At 39.7% G+C, this 14,435-nt stretch overlaps 2 protein-coding genes across 2 annotated transcripts; both read left to right on the forward strand.

Annotated features, from left to right (window-relative positions):
- The first annotated feature begins 346 nt into the window (after positions 1-346).
- LOC115042606 (uncharacterized) lies at positions 347-5,044 on the forward strand. Its single transcript, XM_029500950.1, has 8 exons — positions 347-557; positions 1,452-1,490; positions 1,632-1,925; positions 2,148-2,429; positions 2,590-2,862; positions 2,969-3,010; positions 3,494-3,572; positions 3,675-5,044. Exons 1-8 carry the CDS (start codon positions 527-529, stop codon positions 3,817-3,819), a joined length of 1,185 nt encoding a protein of 394 aa, XP_029356810.1. The 5' UTR covers positions 347-526; the 3' UTR covers positions 3,820-5,044.
- A 1,191-nt stretch (positions 5,045-6,235) lies between these two features.
- rabggta (Rab geranylgeranyltransferase subunit alpha) lies at positions 6,236-13,996 on the forward strand. The gene is made up of 16 exons (XM_029500949.1): positions 6,236-6,261; positions 6,434-6,544; positions 7,110-7,234; positions 7,339-7,526; positions 7,668-7,925; positions 8,293-8,376; positions 8,489-8,571; positions 9,926-10,021; positions 10,861-10,966; positions 11,070-11,121; positions 11,225-11,313; positions 11,452-11,540; positions 11,625-11,741; positions 11,844-11,957; positions 12,070-12,157; positions 13,237-13,996. Exons 1-16 carry the CDS (start codon positions 6,259-6,261, stop codon positions 13,383-13,385), a joined length of 1,752 nt encoding a protein of 583 aa, XP_029356809.1. The 5' UTR covers positions 6,236-6,258; the 3' UTR covers positions 13,386-13,996.
- The last annotated feature ends 439 nt before the right edge of the window (positions 13,997-14,435 follow it).

Raw genomic sequence — 14,435 nt, forward strand, 5'->3', positions numbered from 1 at the left:
AAAATAAAATTAAAAGTACCACAGAATGAAAATGAGTATTATTGTCAGGTGCTGGAAAAAGAAGGAGAATATAAATATGTTAAAACTAGGGAGAATAGGAAAAAACAACCAAGATCTCAAACTATAGAAATGCATAAATAAACACTTTTCAGCATTAGTAGGACATATAAAACACAGCAAATATTGTGATTAAACTCTGTCTTTTTCTCTATCACTACACGCTGTTGCTTCATTTCTCCTCCTGTTAACTGTTACTAAACAGAGGAAGGAAAAGGTTCCACCAAGATGACCATCTCTGTCAGTAATTTTCTGTAGAAGTCACTCCCTTGCATGGGTAGTCCCTGTGTCGTAGCTCCGAAACAAAGCATGCTCGGGAAAGCAACACTGGGCTTCCTATATGCACTTTTTAAATGGTAAAATCCCCTGATCCAAATTTTTGTCATTTTCTCTTTTTCTCCACAGCCAAATTGCTTGCTGTTTTTTTTTTCTTTTTTTCTTTTTTTTTTTTAATTGAATCCTGGACAGAATGAACATTGCTCTTATCTCCTCACTGCTCGGTGAGTATCACAGATGAAACCTAATTGACTAACAGACTTTAAAGGAGGCCTCAAAGACATTTTTTATGATGGATAAAACAGTGTCCATATGCTTTTAAGAGGCGCCTGCATTTAGCAGAGAGTTGCTGATTTAGACCGAAAGCTTTTCTATTATTTGATGCTATCAGCTAATGCAGTGCTATATGTTTTACCTGCAGCTGCAAGACTCTGACAAACATTAAAAATTAATTGATGTGCTCCAACCAGATAACCTGGATGGAGTGCATCACGCACATCAATTTCTCGTGTTGGCTGTTCCTTTCTTGACATCTGTGAGTTACATTCAAAACTGTGTGATTTTACTGTAGCCACTCTGTGTTGCACTACTCTATAGAATGTGTACCTCAAATAACAAACAGGAAAGCACAGGAACTGTGTCCACATTCCTTCGGTCTCCGCGGGCATAATAACTGTCTAAACAGCCTCATTAAGCAATCGGATGCTCTCCTGTCTGTCACACTGTGTGGTAAGGACACATTGTAAAAGGAAATTGTGTATGCGTTATTCAGGGAAAATATAGGCCTCCGATTATCTGAGTGTCTAAACATCTCATCAGAACGAGGGCCCAGATTGTCAGGGTTGAATACATTTGCTTGTGGAGATGAAGTTTTTTAATATGTTTAAATTGTCCTGGTTGCATAATCCAAACTCAGTAATGGACCTGCTGTTCTGTCATGCAGGAACAAAGCATATAAGCTGCCTGTTGTGTTTGTGTTTACACATTTTTTCTTCATTGGCATAGCACACAGAAGAGTGAACATGCTGTATGCAAAATGTCACAGATGTTGAATCCACCCATTTTAAATTATGAGGATAAGAGTTGTGTTTGACTAAAATGATTTCTCTGTGTTCCAGGTGTTGCGACATTTGCTCTCCAAGTTGCTACATTTGAAGGTACTGGCAGAACATATAAACACAGATGTTCAGGGTGAGGGTGGTCAAGAAAGAGTGTACTTTTCTTACACTTACAGTATATTTGACACAAATATATATAAAAAAAAAAAAAAACGGTAATGGAGCTTGTCCTTTTTGCAGAGTCTCTGGAGGCCAGTGTGTCTGTGCAGCCTCCAGGGTCAAGCGCCTACCTTGGCGAGTGCGTGTTGCTACAGTGCAGAGTGAAGTCGCACTGCACTTTTGTGAAGGACTACAGGTGGTACAGGTCCAAAGGGCACACTGCCCAAAACCCCAGGCACCTGGCTTCTGGTGACACCTACTCCATCACTGCCGTAACAAGGGAGGACATGGACAGCTACTGGTGCCAAGCTGAGTGTCAAGAGAACAAGACTGCATTTGTGGTGAAATCCCAGCCTGTGACACTCAACGTATCAGGTGAGCCTCTGCAACGTGGCATCAGGTTTCTGTTAAATGCAAAACACAATCGAAAACGATGGCGTGTGCAGTCCACCAATGCATAGTTTCACGGTAGTCATAATGTTTTATATCAATCAGTACCAATTTGAAATTGTCAGAACTTTTGTTCTTTTTAATCATGGTCATCGCCACTCTCTCTTCTTTTCTCCCTTCGTCTCTTTGTAAATCTCTCTCCCCCAGACCTGTCTCCTCCCTCACTCTCTTTGACTCCCAACACCAGACAGATGCTGAAAGGAGAACACTTCACTGTGCAGTGCCCTGCTCCTGACACTTACTCCTCACATTGGAAGCTAAAGCATTTCTCTCCAGACCATGCAGCAGGGAGCAGAGCTACCAAAAATCCAAAAGAGTGTGGTGTCCGTTCAAACAACTCTGTCTTCATTGCGTGCAGTGGGAGCAGTGGACTGTACTGGTGTGAAGGCACTGAAGGCCGCACCACTGCAGTAAACATCACAGTAAGCTGTGAGTCTTGTGTTAACAATATCGTTGATGGACAAACAGAGGAGGAAGCCATCAAAAAAAGCTGAATACGGTCCAGAGAGACACGTTTAAATGTGTTGTATGAATTAAATTATTTACCAGAGGCTGAGGTGAGACGTTATCTTCTATCTTTGCCTTACAGATGACAACATCATTTTGAAGACTCCCGCCTTTCCTGTATTTATGGGTGATGACATTGCCCTGTATTGTCGGTACAAGAAAGGAAACCGCAATGCAACAACCTTCTTTAAAAATGGAGCAGAAATTGACACTAAAAGTTCTTATAGTTCAGACAGAGGAATAGAGATGACCATTGAGAACGTGACTCAAGAAGATGAAGGTTTCTACAAGTGTGCATCCCATAACAGAAAGCTGGAGAGTGCAGAGAGCTGGTTATCAGTGAGACCTAACCGAGGTCAGCAGGAAAGCTTTATTTCATCTGAAGATTATATTCATCATTCTGCTCTGTGCAACATTAAAGCAAATTAGTGAAAGTGCATGACAGTTGTTTTGTCTTTTAGCCAACTTCCCATCAACAGAAGGGACATCGCCCCCCAGTGCAGGTAAAATGACTACTTAATGTCAGCACATTCATTTACTGCTTTGGGAATGAATACTTGATGACAACAATAATTACTGAGTAAAGCAAAGGGAGACACTAATGGGTCAACATTTAAGAAGTTGTCTATAGCTCGTGGGATATTTTAAAATTTGTAATGTATTCGAAAGCTGTCCACCAGTGAGGGCAACATTTTGGTCCCTCCACTGATTCAATGTTTCAAAAATTTGTTATAAACATATATTTTCAGGGTCAGTTGCTTATTTTGACAACCCGTAACACATGAGTAAATAGTTTTCTCATTTTCTTTTGAGAGTCTATTCAAATATGGCCCAGATCTTGCCCCTTTGGCCCTCTGTGGCTTCCAAACCCACTTTTTAAATTTCTTTAAGGAGTCACGCACTACCAAAATATCAGCAATACCTTTGGTGACATCAGGTAATGTTCACATTCTATGTTCCTGACAAAATGATCGTGTTGTCACTAGGTTCCTGGAAATGGATCGTTGTTGCATGTGGGATTGTGCTTCTGCTCCTCATTCCGCTAACTGTCTGGTTGGTTTGCGGGTTAGTTTGGATAAAATCTTTACTTCTGTAATATCCTGGCGTGAAAAACAAGTTAAAGAGATTTTTAAGCAAACGGTTTACTTTTTGTTGTTTTTGCTTAAGGTACCAGAAATTTAGCACTCGCAGCTGCTGGCCACTTTCCAAACAGGATTCACCAGCAGTTGCGTTTCCTGCAACCAAGCAGGATGTGACAGAAGTGCAATGGGATGTCTGCTGGATGGAGATGTCCAATTTGCTGGATAAGTAGCTGTATCCTGACAATGAATGGACCACTCTCAGTTGAAGACTATTGGAAGTGTGAAACTAACGAGATAGTTCAGTCAGTGCTGCTTTGAGCAAAACTGCTCGAAGCTTTTGATACTCACATCCAAAGTATCATGCAGTGACGTAAGGCTCTGTTCTGTCCATGACCAGTGTATGATCTACAAAGATCTGTTGGTTTGGTGATCGCCGCTCACACACAATTGGGGGAAAAGCTATAAAAGTTAAAAATGAAAAATAAACGATGTAATATCCTTTCCAACGATGAAATACAGATGCATTTCAGTGTTCATAACACTACCTCCCTCCCATTTTACTTGTAAAATTGACATTGAAAAAACATGCTTCAATCGAAGTAAATGTAAGTTTTGTTTGCTGTGTCATATTAAATGTATGCACAAATCTTTTACATTTGTTTAGGTACTTTGAGCTCATCTTACTTTGGCAACATAATTGAATACTAAGATGATCATGAAGTTATTGGTTGAATGAGTGTAATTTATTTACTAATATTGTTAATATTTTTTTATGAAGAAATAACTTCCTGAGATTTCTAAGCAATCACATACAAATCCAATTCTCAATTCTCTGCCATTTATATTCTATGAAGATCTTCCAGGGATTGCAATTTACTGTTGTTGTACTTGTAATCAATATTTAATTTGACACAGAGAGCTCTTTCTCTGAAAAAAAGAAGAAGAAGTGGAATATAAAATCTGCTTCTTTTATTAGCGTCAAGATTAAAGACTGACTACTCATTTTTCTTTTGTTGAAATTCTATGTATAGTCCTTTTAACTGCTCTTATTAATGGCTGCTTCTTCATGCCTGAATTTTAAGATTACACTTTTGGGGGTTTGGATCATTTCCTTTTGATAAAGAAAACAACCACAAAGAGACAGAAAATTGCTGCAGTGAGACACATAATAACCACAAAGACCCACACACCCTTTATCCCTGTGTATAGCAGTCAATTTACTCAAAAAAGAGGAAGTTTATGACTTAAACTGCATGGGTGCTAGTCTAGATTATCATGATGCCAATTTTGAGGACAAAAAATCATTATGTATTGGTCAGGATAAGTATGATGCTATAACAGACTGCAAACTGAACTTGGAATATAACTAAATTGCGTTGCATTACATTGTATTGCATTGTTTTGGTTTGTGTTTTCAACCGCTTACCCAGTTCGGAGTCACGGGGGCAGCAGTCTCAACAGGGAAGCCCAAACACTCTGAGTACAACACTTTTTCTTTTTCTTTTTTTTTGGCATGTTTGGCAGCTCAACAGCATATCAGGCTGCTTCCTCCCCATCTGTGATTGGCTGGCCTGATAGTTTATTTACATACACCTTCTTGGATAAACTCAGCTTGATCCAACAACAATAAATACAGAGCAAAACTATCACCATTCCGTTTAGTATTATGCACTTAGTGCAGTAAAAAAGTAGGCATTAATAGAACAAAACAAATGGTTAGGAGGAATTTTGCCAAATAGAAAGTAGCTATACTTGGTTGTTTTTGCTGCTCAGGAAGATGCCCCTTCTGTAAATTTCTGTAAATCACCTTCTTTTGCTTGCTAAACTGGAAGTAAACCTGTTGGTAGAGGTCAGACATCCCCTGTAGCAGGAGAAAGAAAATCAAATCTAGCTGGCTCTTGTGAATACTAAAGAGATATTTTGAGGGTTACATATTTTTATGTGATTTTACTACTTTTAGAAGTAAGCAAAATATTATAAATAATAGAAAAGTTTCATCATTCCCATCTTTTCAGGTAGTCTTGGCAGGATTTACAAATTATAGTTCAAATATTTGACCACATTGCAGCAAACCTGGTGCAGACACCAGTTTGACAGCAGAGGTCTGTGCTGCTGTTGGCCAGATGACGTCAGAACCACACGCGGTGTCAACCTATCAGCGGACGGCCTCATGCTGACGTAGTTTTCAGGGGCCGGAAACGAAAAAAAAAAAATCTCGTTAGAAATGCTGATAGTGACATGACAAATCAAACTGTACCCTGAAAAACATACATCAGGCCAGATAGAGAACCAGGTCAGTGTCTTACATTATAATGATCGTTTCGGTCGGTGTCGCTTCGGGGTATATTTTACATCGCAGGTTTTTGTCATTCTGTGCCGGTTTGAATGAAGTGTGAATGAGCCCAGCCCAGTGGTGTTTACAACGCAGCTAATTGGCGAGCTAACTTAACACTCCAGCTGCTTTTCTTTGGTGTTTTGACTTTCCTGAGGGCTGGATGCTGAATGCTGAGAAGTAGAGGTATTTTTTCAGATTGGTAGCTTTAGTGTCTGCGTGTCATTTTGCTGTTTGTCTTTGTCGTGTAAATGTCACCGGGCCTAACCCTGATTATCCCTTCATCTGCCCATACAGACAGTTTTTTTTTTTTTTTGCTCCTTCACAAACAAAAAACATGGTAAGAAGTTTTATTATATAATATATATTATTTTATATTATTTGCCTTTGAAATGTGGATATTTTAACTGCATTAGATATTATATAAGGGGTAATGAATGATTTATACTAACCTCTTGGGAGCAGAGTGAACTGTGCCTTGTGTGCCTCTTGCTCTTTTTGCTTTATAACAGCATGGACGAGTGAAGATTAAATCTACAGCTCAGCAGGAGGAGGAGAAAAGGAAGGAGCGAGAGAAGAAACTGAAGATATATATCGCTGCACGGGATGCCTGTTTTTCTAAGGTAAGCTAAATCCTGAAAAATGTTACCACCACACTGCTGGCCTGAGTGACATGAAATTGCATTATGCACATTAGGGGGGAACCTTTTACTGTCTCACGATTTGATTCGGTTCTGATTTTTGGGGCTACGATTCGATTCAAAATGATTTGATTCATAATGATTTCTGCTTCAAGCTATAGGTGTGCAAAGGATCCTCGTGATCTGCTCCATTGCATTGCATAAAAGCAATATCATATTTTACTTAGGTAACAAAAATAAAAGTGTATCTTTATAAAAAAAAATAAATAAATTGTGCAGTGCAAACTCAAGCTTAGTTAACATAAAAAATTAAATACAGTATTTGTTTTATTTTATATTTATCTACTTGTTTAACTGTTTAACATGAAAAAATTTTTTTACATAAATGATGTACAGTGCAAACAATATCTAATGGTCACCATTGAGTGAATATTTTCATCGGCTGAGCGGAGCCTGTATTGAGTTTTGTTTATTTCTTGTGCTGGTTTCTCTTAATTTAACCCTTTTAACCATTATGACCATTTCCATGTGTTCTCCTGTATAACAGAGGAAGGAGGGTATTTGCGATGATGAGGCTCTCCAGCTGACCCAACAACTGCTGTCATCAAATCCTGACTTTGCAACTCTCTGGAACTACAGAAGAGAGATCCTAATGCACCTGGAGGCTGTAAAGTAAAAACATAGTTTGATATTATTTAACATTTAAAAGTTAGAGATGAGTGAGTAATGTTTGATTTCATAGAAGTATACATCTGTTTCATGTTTATCCACTCTAGGGACAAGGATGAAGTGCAAAAGATTTATGAGGCTGAGCTGTCATTTTTGGAGTCTTGCCTGAAGGTGAACCCAAAGTCTTACGGCAGCTGGCACCACCGAGGTTGGGTCTCAGCACGCTTGCCACAACCAGATTGGGCCAGAGAGCTCAGCCTGTGTGACCGCTGCTTGAGCCTGGATGACCGTAACTGTGAGTAAAGTAGCAAAAAAAGGAAAAAGCAAGACGATGGAGGATGTAGTGTTGTAGTCTTGTCAGTTTGTCGGTGATGTCATATCCCTGACGTGTTACCTATTTTTCCCCCACTGCACCATATGCTCCGGTTTTGACCAGTTCATTGCTGGGACTATCGCAGGATGGTTGTGAAGATGTCTGGGGTCCCTGTTGATCAGGAGTTGGGGTTCACTGATCATCTTATTGGCTCCAATTTTTCCAACTACTCCAGCTGGCACTACCGCAGCACTCTGCTGCCGCTTCTCCACCCGGAGTCTCCTGAGCCCCTGTCGCCATGTCGCAAGACTCCCCAGACTTCTCCTCCACCTTCTCCGCAAACTCACTCCCATCGTGTCTGTGAAGAGCAGCTACTCAAAGGTCAACTTAACAAAAGGCTTGCAAATGAATGCTCATTTTGTGTTGTCAGCAATACCAGATAAATCCAGATGTGGGCAGTGTGAGGCCTCACAATGGCAGCATTTTGCTCATGTCTGGTATTTAATTGAATACATTCATTCAGGTACCATTACTTACCCTGATCTTATATTAAGCACTCTGTTATAACTTATTACTATGTGACAATAATAAACTGCTTGACAAAAATGTTTAAAAAAAACAACACTTCTAATTCCCTATATATATATATATATATCATATATCATACAAACCTAACACTGAAAGACCCAAAACCTGCACACCACGCTGTCCCACATTCAATATCTAACTGTACTAAGTTGTCTTTCAGAATATGAGCTTGTACAGAATGCTTTCTTCACCGACCCCAATGACCAGAGTGCTTGGTTCTACTATCGATGGTTGCTGGGTAGAGGTATGTTTATTTGTTCGTACCAATCTTCCTGTGGATGTAAATATGTGCTGCACTTGATCAGGGTCATTTACCAAATGTAACTTACTCAGTCATAAGTGTTTTGTCTCACCAGCGGAACGTGAGGAGATGATCAGCTGTGTGTATGTCAGTCGAGATGAGGAGAGAGTAGCTGTTGCCTTCTCCAGGCCTGTTAATGTGAGTATGTGTGGTTTTCTCCCTCTCATTAAACCAACACTAAGCCTAGCTGGTTAGATACACATGCACTGAAAACAAGTGAAAATGACAGAATTTGCCCTCCAGCGAGAAACACTTTGTTCCTCATTCCACAAAAGCAACTGGTAGCATACATTATGTATCAGAGTTGGGGAGTAATTATACACATGTAAAGGTATTATGTATATAAAATACACAATATGAGTAATAATATCCAGAAAGTAGCTACATACTATAGCTATTTGCATGTTTTGCTATATTTCAGTCCTAGAACAAACTCAGCAGGAAAATTAGATCTGTTGTCTTTTGCATGTTCACACATGAAACAAAATACTTTACTTGGGTCAGGAAGCGGACAATGTAATAATAATAATTAGCCCTATGCTCCGTCGAGCTGCGTTTAACAGACATGGAATTCATCAGTCTAGCACCTTCTGGGTAGAAGCTGCGTTTGGGCCTAGTTGTTCTGGTCTTAATGGTCTGTAGCCTCTTGCCTGAGGGGAGGGGCCTCAAACAATCAGTGAGCTGGGTGGATAGGGACCCCGATGATGATGGCTGCACTGGTCCTGTGCTCATGTAAGTATCATCAATGGAAGATATTCAGACATTCACACATTCACACATGCTCATTTCTAATCGTCAAGTGATGATTAGAGCTTTCCATCCACCAGTGGCGGGCTGCTTGGCTGATGCTAACTTGTCCCTCTCACACCTTTTCTTCAACTGTTGTTAGTTAATTACATCTTATCTCACTTCCTCCACTTATTTTTGTTTCAGAAGTGTCAACCAGAAGTGCCTCTCACTTGGGGCCGTGTCTCATTCACTTCAGTCACGATGATTGCCTGAGTCGCATTACAAGACCAGTGTTGTAAAGAGAAGAAAACCCCTGCCTCTGTTAAATGAGAAACTTTTGTCAAAATACAACTCTGGAGATCTGGAGCAGCTCACCTAATGGTGAACTCTTCACGAAAGAAACTACTTTATAATTGTCAACTTGCGTGATGAGTATTGCGTGAATGCACTATTTATACTGTTGCGTAAACTAACTGAAGGGCATGGTTGAAATCGCACGAAAACTTTGGAAATTGTGACTCATGACTATCTAACAGAGCAGGTTATGTTTTTATTAAGCATCTGTCATCTTCATGTTGTTTGCTGCCTTACAGACCATGTCAACTGGTAAACTGGTGCAGTTTACTAAGATCGTAAACTGCACCAGTTGACAAATCAAGTAAATTGTGAGGTTGTGTTGTCTGTGAATTGAAAATGAAGGCAACGTTGAGAGAGAACAAAACTTGTAACATGCGGCGCCCTTTTCCTGTCTCTTGTCTTTCAGGCGCAGTCGGTCGGCCTGCTGCTGGTCCTTGATGGCCAGCCCCAGAGGGTGGAGTGGAGGAGTGTTCATCCCCGTTTCAAACACAGCCCGGTTTGGGTATCCTTTTCCTTGACAGGTTAACTGCGAAACATTCTGTTCGTGTCACTCAACACAGCCCACATGCTGATAAACTGCTGAGGTATTTATACCAAGAATTTCATCACTAACCTGATCTCTTTGCTATGTAGCAGGACTTCCAGATTCACAGTGACTCAGTACTCCTTTCATTAGAAGGGCACAACAGCTGATGACGTTAGTTTTTCTGAGGTTTAACACATCTTCAATATCCCTAGGCAGAGCTTTCTTTTTGGGAAGCTGGAAAAATTGTTGTTTGCTTGTGTTGAAAAACACAAATGATTCTGTTTTCATAAAGATTTTTGCTTTTACAATTAATATATGGTAACAGTTTTTTTTATATTTTATCTATAGTGATCACAATTTAGCCTTTTGCGTAGTTTATTCACACCGTCACTGTTGGTGGGTGGAGTTTGAACTGTGATGGAAACTGTCGTTTAATTTCTTTATGATTATACGGTAATGTTATCCAAACATGACCGTCGGTGGACACTGACAAACATAGTGGCATCCACCTGCAATTTGGCGTCACTTTTTCTGATGACTTGCTCTCAAAAGTTGTATTTTAATGAATGTAATTTACAGTTACAGCAGCCTACTTTGTCTAAAAAAAAGTCTCAGCTCTCCATCATGAATGAATGCCCAGCATTGGCATGGATTTAACATGCACAGTTATGCTGCAGGCCTGTGTGGAGGTTTTGTTTGTTTTGGTAAATTTTTATATGACGGCTAATTAATAGTGTAACAAAATCTCTTTCCCTCTTGGCTTGTTGAATGAATTATCTCCATCTTGAATTTTCTGGACCTTAACACTGACTCAGATTTGTGATTTACCACCTGGAACAATAAGCGACATCACCAACGAACACAATCTGACTGTGCACTGGACTGAAAAACACACACACAGAGACTGTGCTCTTTATACAGGTAACACACACAGTGTGTTTGCTGTGTGAGTGGCTGGATTACAAATATATATATATATTTATTTATTTCCTTAAGCTTCATTGCTCTGTGTTAACCTCCCCAGGGCGAACTGAGAGTTACTGTCGAGATTCTGCTACAGATCAGGAACTTTTCAGGTAATGTTTTTGCACAATAGCAGTGATTACGCTGTCACGACTACTGCTATCTGTTTTTATGTTTTGTTTAAAGACAAAACCGAGTGAACTGTTTTTTCTGTAGGAGTGAACTCTCAGTCGAGAAGACCTCTGTGTTACAGTCAGAATTACAATCGTGCAATCAGCTTCAAGAGCTGGAGCCACTCAATAAGTGTAAGCTCTTTCAAAGTCATGTCCATGTGGCTCAACTTTCTTTGCTGAGACAGAAAATTAAAATACTCCAGTGAAATATGTTGTTGCTGCTCATGATGTTTATTAATTGCCACTGAGCGACTCTTATTGCATTGGCAGGGTGCTTACTGACCATTATCCTCCTGATGAGGGCACTAGACCCGCTTGGATATGAGAAGGAGACACTTGCTCATTTCCAAACATTAAAAGTGAGAACCATCAGTATTGAGTCTGTAGTAAGGAACTGAAAGAAGGCAGATGTCACTAACTGCATCATCTTTTTTCTACCTCAGGAAGTGGACTCCATGCGTTCTGCATATTATAGTGACCTCTGCAGCAAATTTATGATTGAAAACACTATCCTGAAAATGGAGTACGCAGAGGTGCGGGTCTTCAGCATCTCTGACAAGGTTGGTTCAGAATCATGACAAGAAATCATATTAGCTCATCTTGAATCAGGGACTGAACACAGAGTTCTTGATTTTTATTTATTTATTTATTTATTGTAACAGAACCTGACCACTTTATGCCATCTGGACCAGCTGTTATTGGTCACCCACATCAATCTATCCTCCAATCAGCTACAGCGGTTGCCCCCTCAGTTTGCAATGTTGCAATGCCTAGAGGTAATAAAACAGGAATTCAACACCACATGTGCTGTGCCTTTTCTCTCTTGTATATAGTAGCAGATATGTATTGATTCCTTTTTTTTATTTTATGATTTGTTCACACTTGCAGGTGTTGGAGGCTGATAATAACAACATAGAAAATCTGGAAGGACTGTTCTGCCTTTCCAAACTGGAAGAAATCAACTTGAAGAATAACAGTATCCTTCAGCCAAAGATTCATATTAATTAGTTAATTTTTCTCTAGATTCTTCAATCCCGCAGCACCAGTATCAGAGATCTTTTTATTTGCTATGCTACAAGGCCTCGAAATCTGCGTGCAGGACTCAGTGCTCCCAAACAGCACGATTAAAGCACCTTGAACCTGACGGAATGTGACGAGCATGACCTAAAATGTGCACTACACACAAGGGTGGTGTTTACTGTACAGAGTTTAGAAAATTGCAGTGGTAACAAATCTCTCCAGGTCATTGCAGGGTTTTTGTTTTTTGCTTTTTCAAAATCTGTGTCATTATTTCACGTAACAAATTGCATCATAATCCAAGTCACATTTATTTCTACAAAGCCAGACACAGGGCAACTTACAGAGATGGAAATGAATAAAAGAAAATTTAACATGATGTTTTTGATAACATTAAAGTGGTTGGTAAAACATTCTCAACAGTCTCTTTGCAAATATTTTGCAAAGAGGCTAAGACCTGCTGATAAAAGACATTAAAGCAAGCAAATGCAAACACAGCACAATGATGATATTTTAAGCTCTTTTTTGAATATTCCAGTCTGCTAAAAGTAAACTCTTGAATAGACCTTTATCTTTTTAAAACAAAAATAAGCCAGTTCCATTTGTTTTGAAGTTGGTAGTAGGCTGAATGCGAATTTGTTCTTATGTGGTGTTTGAAATTTTTGGTTCAAGCCTGTAAATGCACCAAGATTTCTGGTTTGGTTTGTGGAGTTTGATGTCTTGGATGCAAAGTGAGCACTGACTTTTAAGTTGTCTTCTTTGGGGATTTTATATCATATTTTTTCTGCTCGGTCACAGAAAATGAATGAGGGATGAGAAACTGAATCTGTTTGGCTTTGACCCCTTAATTATGTCTGCAGGCTGCAGCACTGAGGCTACATTTAAGATTTGCTGTCTAACTAGAAGAAATTATTTCCTATCCCAGTGTCACATCTGACACGAGGAGCTTACTTCTACATTGGTGTTGGGAATATTTGAGTCATATCTCCTTGTACTTACCACAGTACGACAGCTCTTTTCATTAACTTGCATACACAGATATCTCCACACTGGCAGATCTTCAACCACTGGCTTCCTGTCCCAAAATAAAGCGCCTCGATCTCCGTGGTAATCCCGTCACTCAGATGGCCAAAATCGAGGCAGAGTTGGCTGAGCTGTTGCCATCAGTGACAGACATCCTGCTCTGATCAGACGAATGGCAGTAATCGCTGCCTCTGCCATCGTTAAGCTGTCCTTCACTTTGTTGAGCATATTTGTTTGTGTAAAAAGAAATTGATGTTTTCTTCCACTTGTTTGAGAGAATGTCAGTCACAACAGTCCCAGTGGGTCTGATTACTTCCTGCTTCATATGTCAGAAACCTCCCCAAGGATCTTCAGTGAACTCTCTTGATTTGTGTGTGTGTGTGTGTGTCTGTGTGCACTCGGTAACCAATGTTGTTGTTCATTCATTGTGTGTGTGTGTACAGATGTCTTCAATACCACACTCTCAAATGCATGCAGAAACACTGATGATGGAGTAAACTGACTGTTGGGTTGCTGTGCAGCAACGCTTGTTGCTTCTATGAGCTGAAAAGACTGAGTTAGAAGGAGATGGCTTCAAACTGATTGTCAGAGCATTGCGTAGTTCTCATGTACATATTTTTAAAGCTTGCCTGGAACATTTAAGATATAAGAAAATACTGTTTCACATTATGTCACAGATCGAGAAATAAAACAGCACACACTGTGTCACTGCCTTCCAGGAAGCCTCCTTGGTGGTTTTTCAGTTGAGAAAGACATAGACAAATATGCCAACATAACACAGGAGCATTAGGAGTGGCAATTGAATCAGGGCCTTTGTACATTTTGTGCATTATTCATATGACTTGTATTCAGAGTTGTGTCATTTATTAAAATTAGATGAAAACCAACTCAACCTGTCATCGCGACAAAAGTTTAGACAAAACCATCTTGAAATCCACTCCCTTATGAAAAATAATATCAGCAAGGTGTGTATATAAGTGGGTGAGCCAGATTTTCCTAAATCTCACCTAAGATGATTTATGGACAGTTTTCCTACGCAGCCATTCTTACATGTTGCCAGAGAATGATGTGTTATGAATAACAAATATTAATGATCTCACTAAAATGTATATAGCTGTCTCAGGGACCTGGCACTGTGCAAGCTGCCATTGCCATGACTTACTGAAACACTTGAATAGAAAAGTGGTTGTTTTGCAAGTTGATTAAACTCAGAG

This window comes from Echeneis naucrates, chromosome 4 (genome assembly GCF_900963305.1).
Source record: "Echeneis naucrates chromosome 4, fEcheNa1.1, whole genome shotgun sequence".
In the NCBI taxonomy this organism is placed as follows: domain Eukaryota; kingdom Metazoa; phylum Chordata; class Actinopteri; order Carangiformes; family Echeneidae; genus Echeneis; species Echeneis naucrates.

Bases quoted from the DNA above. Each gene is read 5' to 3' on its own strand.
- LOC115042606 (XM_029500950.1), top strand. From the start codon at position 527: ATGAACATTGCTCTTATCTCCTCACTGCTCG. The intron at 558-1,451 runs GTGAGTATCACA...TCTGTGTTCCAG, and splicing joins TCTTATCTCCTCACTGCTCG to GTGTTGCGACATTTGCTCTC. The intron at 1,491-1,631 runs GTACTGGCAGAA...TCCTTTTTGCAG, and splicing joins CCAAGTTGCTACATTTGAAG to AGTCTCTGGAGGCCAGTGTG.
- rabggta (XM_029500949.1), top strand. The intron at 6,545-7,109 runs GTAAGCTAAATC...CCTGTATAACAG, and splicing joins GGGATGCCTGTTTTTCTAAG to AGGAAGGAGGGTATTTGCGA. The intron at 11,122-11,224 runs GTAATGTTTTTG...TTTTTTCTGTAG, and splicing joins ACAGATCAGGAACTTTTCAG to GAGTGAACTCTCAGTCGAGA.